Genomic DNA, 17805 nt, shown 5'->3' on the forward strand with positions numbered 1-17805 from the left:
ATGGGGCTGGGGGCTGTTGGGCCTGGGTCCGGCCCTTTCACGGGGGGCACAGCTGGGAGGCTGTTGGGCTCTGCTCGCCCGCCCGGGGCCTCCGTAGGCAACCCGCTGCTCCTGCTCCTGATGCTGCTGCTGCGGTCCGTGGGTGAGGCCCAAGCCGGGGGGCGGGGACGGGGGCGGGGCGGGAGAGGGGCCCATGCCCCCAACCGGCGACCCCCACTCCCTCCTCTGCTCGTCTCCCCGCAGACTGCCGCTGGGACTGGACCGAGATGAGCGTCGAGGATGATTCGATAAAAGGTGCGTTAAGTCTGAGGGGCCCCAAAGGGAGCGAGGTACCCGGGGCGTGGCCCACCCCACCCCCTCCTGCCTCCCCCGCCCTCCGGGCCCCACCCAGCCCCAACGGCCGCCTCCCCTGCCCCAGTCCCGAGTCTGCTTTACTTGTGGGGAGCTCGGCCCCTCTCCTCTCTGGACATCCCGTGTTCTAAGGTCCCTCCCGCCTCTGACATTCCTGTTCTAAGGGCCCTCCCCCCTCTGACATCCCGTGTTCTAAGGGCCCTCCCCCCTCTGACATCCCGTGTTCTAACGGCCCTTCCCCCTCTGACATCCCGTGTTCTAAGGGCCCTCCCGCCTCTGACATCCCGTGTTCTAACGACCCTCCCACCTCTGACATCCCGTGTTCTGAGGGCCCTCCCGCCTCTGACATCCCGTGTTCTAAGGGCCCTCTCACCTCTGACATTCCTCTGACATTCCCTGTTCTAAGGGCCCTCCCCCCTCTGACATCCCGTGTTCTAACGACCCTCCCACCTCTGACATCCCGTGTTCTAAGGGCCCTCCCGCCTCTGACATTCCTGTTCTAAGGGCCCTCCCACCTCTGACACCCTGTGTTCTAAGGGCCCTCCCCCCTCTGACATCCCATGTTCTAAGGGCCCTCCCACCTCTGACATCCCGTGTTCTAAGTGCCCTCCCACCTCTGACATTCCTCTGACATTCCCTGTTCTAAGGGCCCTCCCCCCTCTGACATCCCGTGTTCTAAGGGCCCTCCCCCCTCTGACATCCTGTGTTCTAAGTGCCTTCCCCCCTCTGACATCCCGTGTTCTAAGGGCCCTCCCACCTCTGACATCCCGTGTTCTAAGGGCCCTCCCCCCTCTGACATCCCGTGTTCTAAGTGCCCTCCCCCCTCTGACATCCCGTGTTCTAACGGCCCTCCCACCTCTGACATCCCGTGTTCTAAGGGCCCTCCCACCTCTGACATTCCTCTGACATTCCCTGTTCTAAGGGCCCTCCCCCCTCTGACATCCCGTGTTCTAAGTGCCCTCCCCCCTCTGGCATCCCGTGTTCTAACGGCCCTCCCACCTCTGACATCCCGTGTTCTAAGGGCCCTCCCACCTCTGACATTCCTGTTCTAAGGGCCCTCCCCCCTCTGACATCCCGTGTTCTAAGGACCCTCACACCTCTGACCTCCTCTGTTCTGACAATTTGTGTTCTTAGTTTCTTCCCAACTCTGACATTCTATGTTCTAAGCTCCCACTCATGACATGATGTGTTCTAAGATACTTTCCAGCTCTGAGTATGATCCTATGATCATAATATTTTAATCAAAAACTGACCCACCCCTGCCAAATCTCAGCTCTCCTAGGGACATGAGGGAGTAGTAGGCAAGATATGTGCATTCAACATGAGAGAAGACTTCTTAATGATAGTCGATGCTCATTTAAAGATAGGCTTAACCCATGGTCACGTAGTCATTTTCTTCAAGGCCTGAACTCAGAGAAGAATTTGCAAATGACTAGAAAGAACCCGGTGACCTTCCTGGAGACTGTCCATCCACAAGGCTTAATTCCCCAATGGAGCAGACGAAGTCTTGGACCTTAGGAAATTTCTCATCTGTGCAGAAAAACTGTTCTTCCTTCTATCTCCGTGTAGGTCCTTCCCCTTTCCTGCCATTCCCTTCTCTGCTTTGTCTACCTCTGATCTCCCTCAGTCTATTATGGTACAAAGTGGTTTCATCCAATGTATCTTGGTCCTAATGGGGAGACACCCACAGGGAGTTAGGTCCTGCCTTTAGGATCAAAGGTACTTTAGCTATAACCCTGAAACAGGAAAGGAAAGGAGTTCCTTGGAGATCACCTAGGCCAACCCCTTCATTATGCAGACAAGGAAATAGGGCCTCAGAAAGGTTAAAAAAAATGATCTGCCTGTGGTCACATAGTGGGAGTCAGTGGTAAGACGTTTCATCCAGCATAAAATACGTGGGATAAAAGAGTTGACTACAAGTCAGGCAAGTGAATACAGACCGCTATAATGAACATAGAGAGTGACTTTTTTTGAAACAAAAATAATTTTTATTACATTTTTTTCAACTAATAAGTGTTTATTTTTCTCCTTTCCACTTCCTTCCCCCAAAGAGAAAAAAAAACACATTTGTAACAAATATACATAGTCAAGTAAAATAGATTTCCTCATTGGCTATGTAAAAAATATATATATGTGTGTTTCATTCTTCATAGAATCCATCACCTCTCTGTGAGGTAGTGGGTAGTCAGTCCTTAAATCTTCCAAAACTGTGAATTTTGCAATGTCATTGTCATAGTATAAATTGTTTTCCTGGTTCTGCTCACTTCATTCTGCATCAGTGCATATGAGTCTTTCTCATGAATCATCCCTTTATGTCATTTCTTTTTTATTATTTAATATTTTTTAGTTTTCAGCATTTATTTCCACAAGATTTTGAGTTACAAATTTTCTCCCCATTTCTACCCTCCTCACCACTCCAAATGGGGGCATATATTCTGATTGCTCTTTTCCCCAGTCTGCCCTCCCTTCTGTCCTCCCCCTCCCCCCTTCCCTTTTCCCCTTACTGTCTTGTAGGGCAAGATAGATTTCTATGCCCCATTGCCTATATATCTTATTTCCCAGTTGCATGCAAAAACAACTTTTTTTGAGCTTTTAAAACTTTGAGTTCCAAATTTGCTCCCCTCTTCCCTCCCCACCCACCCTCCCTAAGAAGGCAAGCAATTCAACATAGGCCACATGTGTATCATTATGCAAAACCCTTCCACTACACTCATGTTGTGAAAGACTAACTATATTTCCCTCCATCCTATCCTATCCCCCTTTATTGAATTTTCTCCCTTGACCCTGTCCTTTTTCAAAAGTGTTTGCTTTTGATTACTTTCTCCCCCATCTGCCCTCCCTTCTATTGCCCCCCACCCCATTTTATCTCCTTCCACCTTCTTTCTGGTGGGCTAAGATACCCAACTGAGTGTGTATGTTATTCCCTCCTCAGGTCAATTCCAATGAGAGCAAGATTCACTCATTCTCTCTCACTATATCCTATATCACTATATATCCACTATATATAATGATATATTATCCTGATTGTGTTTCCACAATACTCAAATTGTTTCTTTCTGGCTGCTTGCAGTATTTTCTCTTTGATCTGGGAGCTCTGGAATTTGGTGACAATATTCCTAGGAGTTTTCTTTTTGGGATCTTTTTCAGGAGGTGATTGGTGGATTCTTTCATTTTCTATTTTACCCTCTGGCTCTAGAATATCAGGGCAGCTCTCCTTGATAATTTCTTGAAAGATGATGTCTAGGCTCTTTTTTGATCATGGCTTTCAGGTAGTCCAATAATTTTTAAATTATCTTTCCTGAATCTATTTTCCAGATCAGTGGTTTTTCCAATGAGATATTTCACATTGTCTTCCATTTTTTCATTCCTTTGGTTCTGTTTTATAATATCTTGATTTCTCATAAAGTCACTAGCTTCCACTTGCTCCAATCTAATTTTTAAGGTAGTATTTTCTTCAGTGATCTTTTGGACCTCCTTTTCCATTTGGCTAATTCTGCCTTTCAAAATGTTCTTCTCCTCATTGGCTTTTTGGAGCTCTTTTGCCATTTGAGTTAGTCTATTTTTTAAGGTGTTGTTTTCTTCAGTATTTTTTGGGGTCTCCTTTAGCAAGTCATTGACTTGTTTTTCATGATTTTCTCACATCACTCTCATTTCTCTTCCCAATTTTTCCTCTACTTCTCTTACTTGCTTTTCCAAATCCTTTTTGAGCTCTTCCATGGCCTGAGACCAATTCATATTTTTGGAGACTTTTGGTGTAGGCTCTTTAACTTTGTTCACTACTTCTGGCTGTATGTTTTGGTCTTCTTTGTCACCAAAAAAAGATTCCAAAGTCTGAGTCTGAATCTGAGTCCATTTTCACTGCCTGGCCATGTTCCCCTTGAGCTTATTGTCAGGGTATGACTGCTTGTAGAGTAGAGAGTGCTTTGTCCCAAGCTTGAGGGGCTGTGCTGCTGTTTTCAAAGCTACTTCTATACAGAAAGCTCTGCCATACCAGTGCTCCTCCTCCCCCAAGAACCATCAACCCAGACCAGACCCAGATCCAAGCAGGCTTTGCACCCCCGCTCTGATCCAGCACTTAATTCCTCCCAATGTGTGGGCCTGGGGCCAGAAGCAACTGCAGCTGGAGCTCTGGAAGCAGCCCCAGAGCTGCACCACTTCCACACCCCTGGGACTAGGGCTGACTGTGCACTCCTTTCACTCCTTTCTAGAAGTTTTTCCACTAACCTTCTCTGTTGTCTTTGGTGTTTGTGGGTTGAGAAGTCTGGTAACTGCCACAGCTCACTGATTCAGGGTGCTAGGACCTGTTCTGTTCGGCCTAGCTCCTGGTCCACGCTGGGCTCTACTCCCCTCCGTTCCCAGCTCTGTGTGATAAACCCTTCCCAGAGACCATCCAGGCTTTCCTGGGCTGGAGCCTTGCTTCTCTCTGCTATTTTGTGGGTTCTGCAGTTCTAGAATTTGTTCAGAGCCATATTTTACAGGTGTTTGGAGGGACCTGGGGGAGAGCTTTAGCAAGTCCCTGCCTTCCAGCTGCCATCTTGGCTCTGCTGAGAGTGACTTCTTAATGTGGCTCAAGGGGCAATCTCAGAACACCCTACATGACTGTATATTCATGATACTAAGTTTATAGAGAGCCAATTGCCTTATTTTACAGGTGACAAAACTGAGGAACAGAGACATTCAGTGATTACTCAGGGTCACATGGGTATTAGGTGGCAGAATAGGGATTTAAACTAAGGTCATGACTCCAAGCCAAGTTTCTTTCCACAATCCTTTTATTCAGATGTAATAAGTGTTTGTTGAATTAATAACAGCTAGGTGGCATTGTGGATAGAGTGCTGGCCTTGGAGTCAAGCAGACCTAAATTCAAATCTAGACTCAGAAACGTTCTACCTGTGTGACCTTGGACAAGTCACTTAGCCTCTGTTACCAGTGAGGAAGGAAATGGCAAACCACTCCATTATCTTTGCCAAGAAAACCCCATGGACAGAGCTCCGTGGAATCACAAAGAGTCAGATGTGACTGAAGCAACTGAACATTTTTATAGTGCTACAAGATTTGTGAAGCATTTTTACATGTTGTATCATCTGATCCCCACAACAGCCCTGAGAGGTAAGTAACATTACTAGCCCTATTTTACAGTTGAGGAAACTGAGTTTGAGAGAAGTTACATGACTTGCCCGGAATCACACTGCTAGGAAGTGTCTGAGACGGGATTTAGAACGATCTATGCACCGCCTCTCCTAGCTGCCTGGTGAATAAAATTCAGTCGAATGGCATCATGAAATGGAAGCGGAAACTGACTAGCCTAAAGTCCAAACACATGACATCTGGGTTCCTCTCACGTCACGATCCCTGTGTGTTAGTGTATACAATCAAAAGGGAACTTCCTGAGATCCCCCATGGAGTGGTGATCCCTTAGAGCTGAGGAGAGCAGCCATTATAATGATGATCACCTTAGGAGTGTCTCCCGTGTATACTCCCTGTGGACTTAGGAAGTCTATGATGTAGGTAGTGCTGGAATCATTATTATCATTTTGCAGATTGGGAAACTGGGGCTCAGAGAGGTTAGAAGATTTGCTCAGTCACACGGTAAGTATCAGAACCAGGATTCAGACTTAAGTCATTTGATCTCAAATCCAGGATTTTTTCTTTTAACAGCCTTATAAGATGGCTGTTTCTTGAAGTTTCTTGAACTAAAGGGTTGTGGCTTCAGTGGAAAGCTAATGACCCAGGATTCTGGGTCCCCTCACATGTCTGTCTCTGTCTCTGTGTCTCTTTCTTATCTCTTTCACCTTTCCCCCCTCTCATCTCTCTCTCCTTCCTTCCCTCTCTCTGTCCCTTTCTCTCTCTCTCAATTCTCTCATCTCTCTGTCTCAACTCCCTCTTTTTCATCTCTCTGTCTCTCTGTTTGTCTCTTTTTCTACCATCTCTCTCTCACCCTTGCCTTCTTACTCTTCCTCCATCTCCAGGCTGTGGTCATTCATATCAATGGGAAAGAATCATAGGTGGTGACGATGCGATGGCTAAGAGATGGCCTTGGCAAGTGAGTGTTCAGAAAGACGACAGCCACCGGTGCGGTGGGTCCCTAGTTGCCCCGCTGTGGGTGCTGACGGCTGCTAATTGCTTTTTGAAGGGGTGAGTTGAACCATTTCCAAGTCCTTTAGTGAGCTAATAAGTCAATAGGTCTGGATAAATATCATTTGCCCTATCCATTTTATATTGTTGTTGGGAAAATCCTTTGATTCCAATTCCAGGGCTATTTCCCTTTCTGGCAGGATAGTTGGGTTAGGTGGGGGAGGCTGGGTGAAAGGACATTGACCTTGAAAACAGGAAAGAGCTCGGAAAGGTAAGAGTGGCTACTGTCACAGTTCTGGCAGGGGTAGGTAGAAGTAGGGTTACAGAGAGAGAAGGAGGTGGTATGCTCCTTTAGCAATACAGTTGCAGAGTGTCTGTTCAATCTAGTTAAAAGGATCATTTGAGACATTCCAACTTTACTTTCAGATCTCAGTAGAAAAGACAAGTGGTCATCTAGCAACTACTCAAATGAGGAATAAAAAAACCCAACCCTACCTCTCAAGTCAGTCTGGCTACTTTTTGACAACTCTAACTTTTAGATTAGTGTTAAGACTTGCTTAAACTCAGCCAACTAGTCAACAAACATTTATTAGGTGTTTCCTGTGTATCAGGCCCTGTGCTAAGTAAGCAGCAGGGAAACAAAAGAAGGGGGAAGAATAAATTAATAAACAAACAAATGGATTAATGAGTAACAGAGTGAATCAGTAGATTAATGAATGAATGAATAAGTGACTGGATGAATAAAGAAAATAAAACAACTCAGACCCTGCCCCCAAGGAATTGACATCCTAATGGGGAAAACCATGTGTTAATAACTAGGTACATACAAGATCTATTCATAGTAGATGAGAGGTAATTGGAGAGTGGAGGGCACTAGCAGCTGAGGGGGTAGGAGTGGGTTTCAGAAAGGCCTCCTGCTGAGTCCTAAATGAAATGAGGCAAGCCAGGAAACAGAGGTGAGGGGGGAGAGCATTCTAGACATGGGAGACAGACCAATGCAAAGACATGAGATCTACTAAGTCAAAATCTGCTCCTCAGCAGCTCTTTGCTCTTCCTTGTATGCTCTCCTTTCCCACACCCACCCATTCACAGCTAAGCTGATAAAGGTAAACCCTTGAAGCTATTTGAAACTAATTATTGAAACTTTTGGAAAACTACAGTTATGTCTTTCTCTGTGTCTTCTTTTCTCCAGCCTAAACATCTCTAGTTCATTGAACAGATCCTCCTATGGCATGGTCTTTAGTCCCTATATCATCCTATTAAACCTCCTCTTATCCATTTCCTTCCTGTAATATAGCACCTAGAACTGAACGGAATGCTTCAAGAGAAACACAATGGGGAAAATCTTAGAACTGGAATCAGACAATCTGGATTTAAATGACACCTGCCCTGGACCTCAGTTTCTTCCTCAAAAAAAAAAAAAAGACATAATGATACATGTGTGGCCTATGTTGAATTGCTTGACAGGCTGGCGACCTGGCTCGGGCTACACAAACATCAGGAGGGTGCTAACTGTATCCTGAGTCTCCATGTTCCCATAAACCATACACCTGTGCCTGAACCCTCAGGACCATATTCCAATGTAGGTGACTTCTCCCACCCAATATTACACCCCTTTATACAGACCCTCTCCCAACTCTAAGAGATAATTCCTCCACTTGCCAACTACATGCTGAAACTTCATCCCTTTGTAAACCTTCTCAGAGACCACAGCCCCTTTCTAGTTCCTACATCCTGTTCCTGGGGGCCCTCTTCTGTCACTGGCTCTCATAGTTCCTGGAAGCTTGTGTTCAGTAAAATATCCATCATCCTCAAAATAAAAGATATTGGCAAGTTCAGTATAAAACAACAATGATAGGATAACCCCAAATGCTAACATGATCTTAACTTTGCTCTGAGAAGCATAGTGTACAGGACTAGAGAAGGGATGGCTCTGCTGCCCCTTTGCCCTGCTCAGACCACATCTGGATTATTATGTTTAGTTCTGGGGGCCACATTTTAGGAAGGATACTGACAAGGTTGGACAACATCCAGGAAAGGACTGAGGTGGGCAAAGTCCTGAGGTTATTTCATATGAGGACTGGCTAAAGAAAATGGGTATATTTATCTTAATGAAAACTTGGGGGCCATGGTAGGGGAAGGGACATAGCCATCTCCAAATATTTGAAGGGCTGTAATGAAAATGAGATTAGATTTGTTCTACTTTGTCCTAGGAGCCAGAACTAGGGGCAGTGAATGGAAGTTGCAAAGAGGCAAACAGAAACTTTCTAATGACGAGAGCTATCCCAAAGTGAAATAGGTTTACTCAGAAAGCAGTGGTTTCTCACTCCTTCTGAGTTCTTGGAACAAAGGTTAGGTGATTATTAACTGAATTAAGTTATAGAGAGGGCTTCTGTTCAGGTCCAGGTTGAAATTTTTTTGGAGGTAATTAGGGTTAAGTGACTTGCCCAGGGTCACACAGCTAGTAAATGTCTAAGAGTGGATTTGAACTCAGCTCTTCCTAACTCCAGGGCCAGTGCTCTATCTACTGCACCACCTAGCTGCCCCCAGGTTGAGTTTATGGCCTCTTGAGATCCCTTCTTACTCTGAGATTCTCTGATGCCTTCACCCAAATCATTGTCAAACACATTGAACAGCAAAAGGCCACAGGCAGATTCCTGTGGCTTCTCACAAGAGACCTCCCTTTGGGTTGGCGTGATTCACTGACTCTTTGAAGATGAGCGTTTCCAACAAATTCTGAATCTTGGTTCTGCTTGATGCCAGCAGTCATAAACAAGTATGGCAGTTGGAAAATAAAAGGAAACAGATTTTGGCTCAATAAAAGGAGGAACGTTCTAATAATCAATACTCTACAATATTGGCACTCTCTGGATTCAGAGTGATATCCCTGTTACTGGTGGTGTTCAAAATAGTTTGGATGACCACATACCAGGGCAGCTTAAAGGGCCTCCTTAAGATCCTGTGACTGAAGTCGCACCCCCATACAACATTCTCAGAAGCCGTGGTGCTGTGGCTTTCATTCAAGTCACAGAACTTACAGAGCGAATTGTCTAGTCCAGGGGTGAGGAGCCTGTGGCCCCGAAGCTACATGTGGCCGTCTAGGTCCTCAAGTACAGCCATTTCCAGTCAAATGGCTGCACTTGAGGACCCAGAGGGCCACATGTGGCTTGAGGCCACAGGTTCCCCATCCCTGGTATAGTCTTACCCCTCTTATTTTGCAGATAAGTAAACTGTGTTCCAAGAAGTTCAATAGCTTACTCAAGGTCCCTTAGCTAGCCGATGGTATAGCCAAGACTCAAGGTCCCCAGCTAACAAATGGCACAGCCAGGACTCACGGTCATATGTTCTGATTCCCCCCCGCCCCCACCAAAGTCCAATACTCCTTCCACTTCAGTGCGGTGATGACAATGTTAATGACAATGGTAATGTCTTCCCTCTCTCCAACAGCAACACTAATTTTACTGTTTTAATGGGGAGCACACAACTCGATGAAATAAACCCTGAACGTTCTCTCCGGGTCGCGGTCAAACAAGTGATAATCCATCCCGGCTACGAGGAGACCAGATACTGGTCATGGATCGGCCGTGAGAACAACGTAGCCCTCCTCAAACTGGCCGAGGTGGTGAATTACACCAAGCACATCGCCCCCGTCTGCCTTTCCTCCTCCGCGTTGGAAGTGAGGCCTGGGTCTTTCTGCTGGGTAACAGGCTGGGGCCAGACCCAAATAGACCTACCAGGACCAGAGGGTGAGGAAATGGCCCCATGGGACAAAGGAATAGCCTTGTTCTCCTGCCTTGGTATTCTTCATTGATCTTGGCTTCTTCCTCCTTAGCTCTTGCACATCCTAGCCCTCACCCTACCCACTCCAACTTCTAAGTCCTGCTTACCACATACATGTCCATCTGCCTACTTCCTGACTAATCTAATTTTACTTATTGTTAATTACTCTGACCTGCTTCCTGAGAAGTCCACTGTTTGCCCAGGAAGGTATTTCTGCCTTTCTGGATAAATCTCAGCAGCTATAATTCCCTCCGTTTCAGTATCCTGCCAGGTTGGTTTATGGCATTGGTGTTACCCTCTGTGTGCTGTCCATGGCGCTCTGCTGTGCCTGGGTCACTGCTGCTTCCTGGGACCCTTCTCCAACATGTTTCCTGGAACTGAAATTATGTGTCATGATTTGATCCCAGTCCCTACTGCCCTCCCTCCCCTCCTTCCCAGGAAAGCTTACATGAAGGCACAAGGGCCTAGAGAGATCTTCCCCTCAGGAGCATTTGTACTTGAGCAGAGGAGGCTGAGTAAGACATGATTTAACAAAAGAAATAGTTCTCTAATGATGGAATTTCAGGCATTAGACTTTATCTTTTTTAAATGGAGAGTGTTATTGTTTTTGTGGGGTTTTTCTTATTTGGCCCTCTTCAAATCACAACAATAAACTGGTGCTTTAGAGTTAAAGGGAGAGGGGCAGGGCAGAGCCAAAAGGAGCAGCAGCAGGAAGCAGCTGGATCTGAGGCAAGAGGATTTGCATTCAATCCTGATCTGTGATTTTGACTTCCTTATCTGTAAAAAGAGGGGTTGCACTCAGCGATCTCATAAGGTGCTTTCCATAGTGCCTACTATGTGCCAGAAACTATGCCAAGTGCTTTACAAATGATCTTCATAACAACCCTGGGAGGTGGGTCTTGTTAATATACTTATTTGACATTGTGACTGTTATCTAACCCAAGGTATAACTGAGCAGCAATCCCCTTACAGAATCCCTGAAGATTAATTGTTAAGATTGATTAACAGGCCTTTTCCCTTGAAGGCCTCCAATATAATAGGGAACACAAACTCACTGTCTCCCAAGGCAACTAGCTCCTTTTCCTTTTGGACGTTTTAGTTAGAAGATTTCCTTCAGATTGTGTATACGAGAATCTGCAAATCTTGCAACTTTGCTAATTGCTCCGTTTATCCACTCCCCAAACATTTATTAAATATCTATTAGGCCCTATAACATATATAATCCCCTATCTCCATGGCAGGTCTTTCGATGTTTAAAGACAGCCATCCTTTCCTCTTCTACCCCATAAGTCTCCTCTTAGGCTAAGCAGGCCCTCTTCCATCAGGTTCCAATTGTAGGACTCAGAGCCTGAAGTAGGCTTAGAGGTCACTTAATGAGTCCAATCCCCTCACTTTACAGAGGAAGTAACAGAATCAGAAGAAGAAATGATTTTCCCAGGATCATGCATATTAGGTTGCAGAGCTAAGATTCAAACCCAGGTTGTATGACTCCAAAACTAGTGCTCACAGGCAATCAGAGAGAGAAAATCTGCCTGGTTCCAGACTAGATGTCCTAAATGGAGTCAGCTCTTCAGGGGTCTAGATTCCCCTGGGACTGGCTCAGAGTGAGGCTCCTGTGTTCTTTCTTCCCTTTTGACTCCCATTGAAAATTTTTTCTTATGTCTCTGGACTGAGTTCATCAGTCCATTCTACAATCTCAAGTTCATTTGAACCAATTGAAAAGCCTCCTAAAGGGCTGGCAAACTTGTAAGGAATTACCCATACTGCTTTACAATCCCTTGGCTAGCTAAGTATCCTATTACCTCATTTCCATTAGGAAATAGGTGGGGAATGCCAGCAGATAAATAGAACAGTTCCCATCCTTTTGCAGTCTGAATCATTCACTCCAATTCATGGGTTACCCCTCAAAGGCCTGCTTTTACTAGATTGGAAATTATGCCACCCAAGGATCACCTCGTGGAGTATGGCATAGTTAGCCTAAGAAGAGACTTATTGGATGGCTGTCTTCAAGAATTGAAAGACCTGCCATGGAGATGGGGGATTAGATGTCCACTTCATAGTCCCCATCCTTTCCAGAGTTCAGTGGAAGCCAGGGACAAGGATGAGCACTGAAGAGTTAGAAAGAACTGTTTGGTGGTGGCAGAACAGGAGAGAGGGTTAGGTGCTTTCTCTTCTCTCCTTTTGCTGAACCTTCTAGACTGACTACAGTGACTAAAGGAGATTATTAGCATGTCTAAGCTCTAAATGCTGGGCAGGCTAGTGGTGTCATCCCTGGTAATTACCCTGTGGGCTTTGGGATGGTCTAGTTGGGTTGGGGGAAGCCCCGGGGGATCATGGAACGCAGAAAGCTTTAACCACTGAGGTCTTTCCCACCCCAAACCCCCACAGCACAGACGTCTCCGAGACTTCAGGAAGCTGAGATCTTGGTCATGAGCAACGATGACTGTGACTCCCGGTACCATGACATCTCAGAAGTGCCCAGGATCGTCCGCATCATCTCCTCTAACATGCTGTGCAGCGATTATTCCCGAGGAAGAGACTTCTGCTATGTGAGTTCTCTGCATAAGACCCAGTGCTGAGTGCAGTACCTGGTACCTAGGAGATGCTTATTGATTGGCTGAACCATGGAAAGAAGCTTCCCCCTTCCTTGGTGCCCACTCCCCAGCCCCACTCCATCCTTCATCTCTCAGGGCTCTTAGTCATTGTCAGAGAGGAGTCCTAGAAGCTTAGTGTAGATTTAGAAACATCATACAACCTAGTGTCTAGAGACAGATTGTGGAACAGAACTCTAGAATTTCAGAGAGTATCTATGAGACAGCTAGGCGGTGCCATGGCACATAGAGCTTTGAGACCTGGAGTCAGGAAGCTCCAAGTTCAAATCAGCCTCAGATACTTACCAGCTGTGGGACACTGGGCAAATCACTTTATCTTCTGTCTGCCTCATTTTCCTCATTTGTACAATGAAGACCATAATAGCACTTCCCTCCCAGGGTATAATAGTGATAAAATGAGATTACATTCGTGAAGCACTTGGCAAACCTTAGGGCACTATATGAGTGGTGCTAATAATAGTCAGCACTGTACTATACACATGCTAGCAGTTACACTGAAAGTAATAGCTAGCATTATATAGTGCCTATCATGGGCCGGGCGCTGTGCTGAGTGCTTTCCAAAATGACCTCGTTTGGTCTTCATAACAGCCTGAGAAGTGAGTGCTATCGTCATACTTACTTTACATTTTCGTTGGTGTTTAATCCACAGTGTGACTGAGCAGCAATCCCCTCACAGAATCCCTGAGGATTAGTTATCCAGCATCTTCCCCTGAAGGCCTCCACTATAGCAGGAGCCTACACTTGCTGTATCCCAAGGCAGCCAGTGCCTTTTCTTTTGGCGCAGCTTTAGTTGTTAAGAAGTTTTCCCTCAGATTGTACTAAAATCTGTGTCTTTCGCAACTTTGCTAATTATTCAGTTCATTCATTCCTGAAACATGTATTAAATGCCTATTATATTACAAGACCCTATGCTAGGCCCTGGGGGTAAAAACAGTAGATACAAAGGACTGCTTTCAAGCAGTTTTCTTTTTTAATTTTTTATTTTTCCCCAATTGCATGTAAAAACTATTTTAATATTCTTTTTTTCAAATTTTGAGTTCCAAATTCTCTCTCTCCCTCTCCTCCCCCCTCATTAAGAAGGCAAGCAGTTTTACATAGGTTATACATGTGCAGTCGTGTAAAATATATTTCCACATAAGCCATGCTGTGAAAGGAAACACACACACAAAAGCAGGAAAGATAAAGAATGTGAAGAAATAGTATGCTTTGATTTGCTTCAGACTCCATCAGTTCTTTCTTTGGAGGTGGATAGCATTTTTCATCGTAAGTCCATCAGAGTTGCCTTGGATCAATGTATTGCTCAGAATAGCTAAGTTATTCATAGTTTATTATCATGCAGTATTGCTGTTCCTTTATACAGTGTTCTCCTGGTTTTGCTCACTTCACTTTGCACCAGTTCATGTAAGCCTTTCCAGGCTTTTCTGAGAGCATCCTGCTTGTCATGTCTTATAGCACAGTAGTATTTTATCACAATTATATGCAACAACTTGTTCAGCCATTCTCCAAGTGATGGGCATCCCCTCAATTCCCAATTCTTTGCCACCACTGAAAGAGCTGCTATAAATATTTTTGTCCATATAGGTCCTTTTCCTTTATTATTTTTTATCTCTTTGGGACACAGTAGTGGTATTGCTTGGTCAAAGGATGTGCATGTTTTCAGAGCCCTTTGGGCATAGTTCAAAATTGCTCTCTAGAATGGTCGCATCAGTTTACAACTTCACCAACAATGCATTAGTTTCTTAATTTTCCCTCATCCCCTCCAACATTTGTCATTTTCCTTTTCTGTCCTATTAGCCAATCTAATAGGTGTGGGGTGGTAGCTCAGAGTTGCTTTAATTTGCATTTCTACAATCAGTAGTGATTTAGAGCATTTTTTTTCATATAACTATAGATACCTTTGATTGCTTTGTCTAAAAACTGCCTCTTCATATCCTTTGATGATTTATCAATTGAGGAATGGCTCTTATTTCTATAAATTTGACTCAGTTTCTATATATTTGAGAAATGAGGTCTACATCAGAGAAAACTGCTGTAAAAATTTTTTCACAGTAATGATTACTATGTATTTCCCTCCATCCTATCCCCCCCCATTTATCCTTATCTTTCTCCTTTCACCCTGTCCAATCTCAAAAGTGTTTTGCTTCTGACTTTTATTTCCCCCAATCTGCCCTCCCTTCTATCAGCCCCCCTCCCTTACTGCCTTCCCCTCTGCTTGACCTGGGAGCTCTGGAATTTGGCTGTAATATTCTTCAGAGTTTTCATTTTGGGATGTCTTTCAGAAGGTGATTGATGGATTCTTTCACTGTCTATTTTACCCTCTGGTTCTGGACATTAGGGCAGTTTTCCTTAATAATTTCTTGAAAGATGATGTCTAGGCTCTTTTTTTTTATCATGGCTTTCAGGTAGTCCAGAAATTTTATCTTATCTCTCCTCAATGTATTTTCTAGGTCAGTTGTTTTTCCAATGAGACATTTTACATTTTCTTCTATCTTTTCTTCTTTTGATTTGATTTTATTGTTTCATGATGTCATAAAGTCATTAGCTTCCACTTGCCCAATCTTGATTTTTAAGGAATTATTTTCTGCAGTGAGCTTTTCTACCTCCTTTTCCATTTGGCCAATTCTTTTTAAGGAATTCTTTTCTTCAGTGAATTTTTGTATATTTTTCCCCCTTTGGCCAATTCTGCTTTTCAAGGCATACTTTTCTTCATTGGATTTTTGTGCCGCTTTTACCATTTGGCCTATTCTGGTTTTTTTAAGGTGTTATTTTCTTCAGTATTTTCTGTGCCTCCTTTTACCAAGCTGTCAATTTTTTTTCATTATTTTCTTGCATCACTCTCATTTCTCTTCCCATTTTTATCTCTGTCTCTCTTACTTGATTTTTAAAATCCTTTGTCAACTCTTCCATGGACTGAGGCTAATTCATATTTTTCTCTGAGGCTTTGGATGTAGCGGTTTTGACTTTGTTGTCTTCCTCTGAGTTTGTGTTTCGAGTTTTCCTGTCACCATAGTAACGTAGTAGTCATCATAGTAACGTCAGGATCTTTTTCTGCTGTTTGCTCATTTTTCCAGCCTATTTCTTTACTTTTAACTCTATGCTAAAGTGAGGTTCTGGTTATAGAATGGAGGGGCCCTATCCCAAGCTTCAGGTTTTTTGTGCAGCTGTCTTCAGAGCTAATTCTGGGGACCTGTACATTTTTGGTTCTTCGAAGGTGGTATGATCTAGGAAGAGGTGTTTTTGTACTCTAGTCTGTGAGTGACCACAAGCACTCTTTCCTGCCCTGGAACTGTGAGCAGAGTTCCAGCTTCCATATGGCTGTGTGGCGTATTAGTGCTCTTCCCTCCCCAGGACTACAATCAATGACTATGCCCTTTGTAGTGTGGATAAAAAGAGAGTTGGTCCCATTCTGAGACAGTGAAGAGAATTAGTTCTAGTGGAAGAAGTCGGGCCTTGAGTTTGCACTTTACTCCTTTCCTTGTACCTTTGATAAAGTGCCTCAAGGGATGGAGGGCCAAGATTGCTCTCTCCTATCTTCCTCCATACCTTGGGATAGTGTCTTGCAGAAAGCCCCGGCAGAATCCAGAGGCCCTAAGAGGAGTGAAGGTCTGGTGCCTAGATTTGGAATCTTGTTCTCTTCAACAATGTTCTTCACTACAAGACACCATGACAGCTCCCCCCAGAATCTTCAGCAAGGATTCAGGCACCAGCCACCTCTACTCTGTCTCTGGAGGCTCCTAAAGAATGCTTTCTGTAGCCAGATTTTCTGACTTTTCCCAAACCCATTGGATTTCTTTCAGTGTGCCTGGGGCAAATAGTACTGTATCATCACAGAGTTGTAGTCACATGCAACACAACTATAAACAAAGTCACTCTGTCCCACCCAGGCTCATATACTGCCCAGACAGCCATCTGTACTGTGAGTTTCACTCTACAAGGCCATGCAGACCTCAGCTTACCCCTCTTCCCAGCCCTCACTAATAACTGCCCTTCCTCTCTCTCTGCAGGGAGATGATGGGAGCCCACTCGTCTGTGAGATTGACAGCACGTGGTTCCAAACAGGGATAGTGAGCTGGACCATGGGATGTGCTCATCTGGAAACCCCAGGTGTCTATTCTCGGGTCAGCCAGTACTCCACCTGGATAGAGAAGGAGATAGCAGAGCTGAACTATGCAGTCTCTACCCTCATGGCCTCCTCCTGGATCACACCTTTATCCCTGCTGTTGCCCATTTCTCTCATGATGGCCCTGTGAACTCCTCTCCACTCCTTCTCTGAATTCCTCTTCCATGCCCCACCCCCTCCCCACTATCAGCCCCCTACTATTCCTGGAAGCTTTCCTTCATTTCCTTCCAGGACCTCCTGAATTCCTGCTATTTCCCTGAGGATTTTACTCCCTTCCTTAGCCTCATAACCTCTAACATAGCTGAGACTCAGGAAGTTGAGTGGCTGAAGTTGGAGGATTGATTTCTAAGGCTGAGTGGGCAGGTCAAGGAGCTATCTGAAGATATCTGTGGCAAATTGGGCAGGAGGTGAGGCCAGAGGGAGAAGAGTAGCAACTTGGGAAAGGATAGGATACTAGGGTTTAGGGTTTAGGAGATTTGGATCCCATAGGCCTCATTGTAAAGGGGAGGGAAGACCCCTCAGGCCCTTAGAGATCTGTGGAGAAGGGAATAATCAGAAAGAATGGTTTTAGAAATTGATAGGAAGATGGTAGCCATTCAACTCAAGCAGAGGGAGCCAGAGGTGATCTGGGAGAGAGGGTCTGGTACATGAGTGGCTCACTCATGCTAAACAGAGAGAGATTAGCATAGTACTGTATCTTACATATAGCAGGGACTCAATAAATTCATGTTCGTTGATGGATCAGCTGATTCTCTGTTCTTCAAACACTCACACACTAACCTATGAGGAGGTACCCTTTCTTAAGCCCACTGGACCTCTTTCTTCTAGGATTGATTGTGATGTAAGGGTTACACCAGACTGTCTTAT

At 44.9% G+C, this 17805-nt stretch overlaps 1 protein-coding gene across 1 annotated transcript; it reads left to right on the forward strand.

The window, feature by feature from the left end:
• LOC118832213 (putative serine protease 45) lies at window positions 1–17068 on the forward strand. The gene is made up of 6 exons (XM_036739615.1): window positions 1–142; window positions 244–294; window positions 6321–6486; window positions 9874–10172; window positions 12595–12755; window positions 16823–17068. The coding sequence occupies exons 1-6, from the start codon at window positions 1–3 to the stop codon at window positions 17066–17068; spliced, it is 1065 nt and encodes a 354-aa protein (XP_036595510.1).
• The last annotated feature ends 737 nt before the right edge of the window (window positions 17069–17805 follow it).

This window comes from Trichosurus vulpecula, chromosome 9 (assembly GCF_011100635.1).
Source record: "Trichosurus vulpecula isolate mTriVul1 chromosome 9, mTriVul1.pri, whole genome shotgun sequence".
NCBI classification, from domain to species: domain Eukaryota; kingdom Metazoa; phylum Chordata; class Mammalia; order Diprotodontia; family Phalangeridae; genus Trichosurus; species Trichosurus vulpecula.

What these genes read in the sequence shown, in the direction of transcription:
- LOC118832213 (XM_036739615.1), top strand. Translation starts at nt 1, where the DNA reads ATGGGGCTGGGGGCTGTTGGGCCTGGGTCCGGCCCTTTCACGGGGGGC. An exon ending in AGACCTACCAGGACCAGAGG is followed by an intron (nt 10,173 to 12,594) that starts GTGAGGAAATGG and finishes AAACCCCCACAG; the next exon opens with CACAGACGTCTCCGAGACTT. An exon ending in GAGGAAGAGACTTCTGCTAT is followed by an intron (nt 12,756 to 16,822) that starts GTGAGTTCTCTG and finishes CTCTCTCTGCAG; the next exon opens with GGAGATGATGGGAGCCCACT.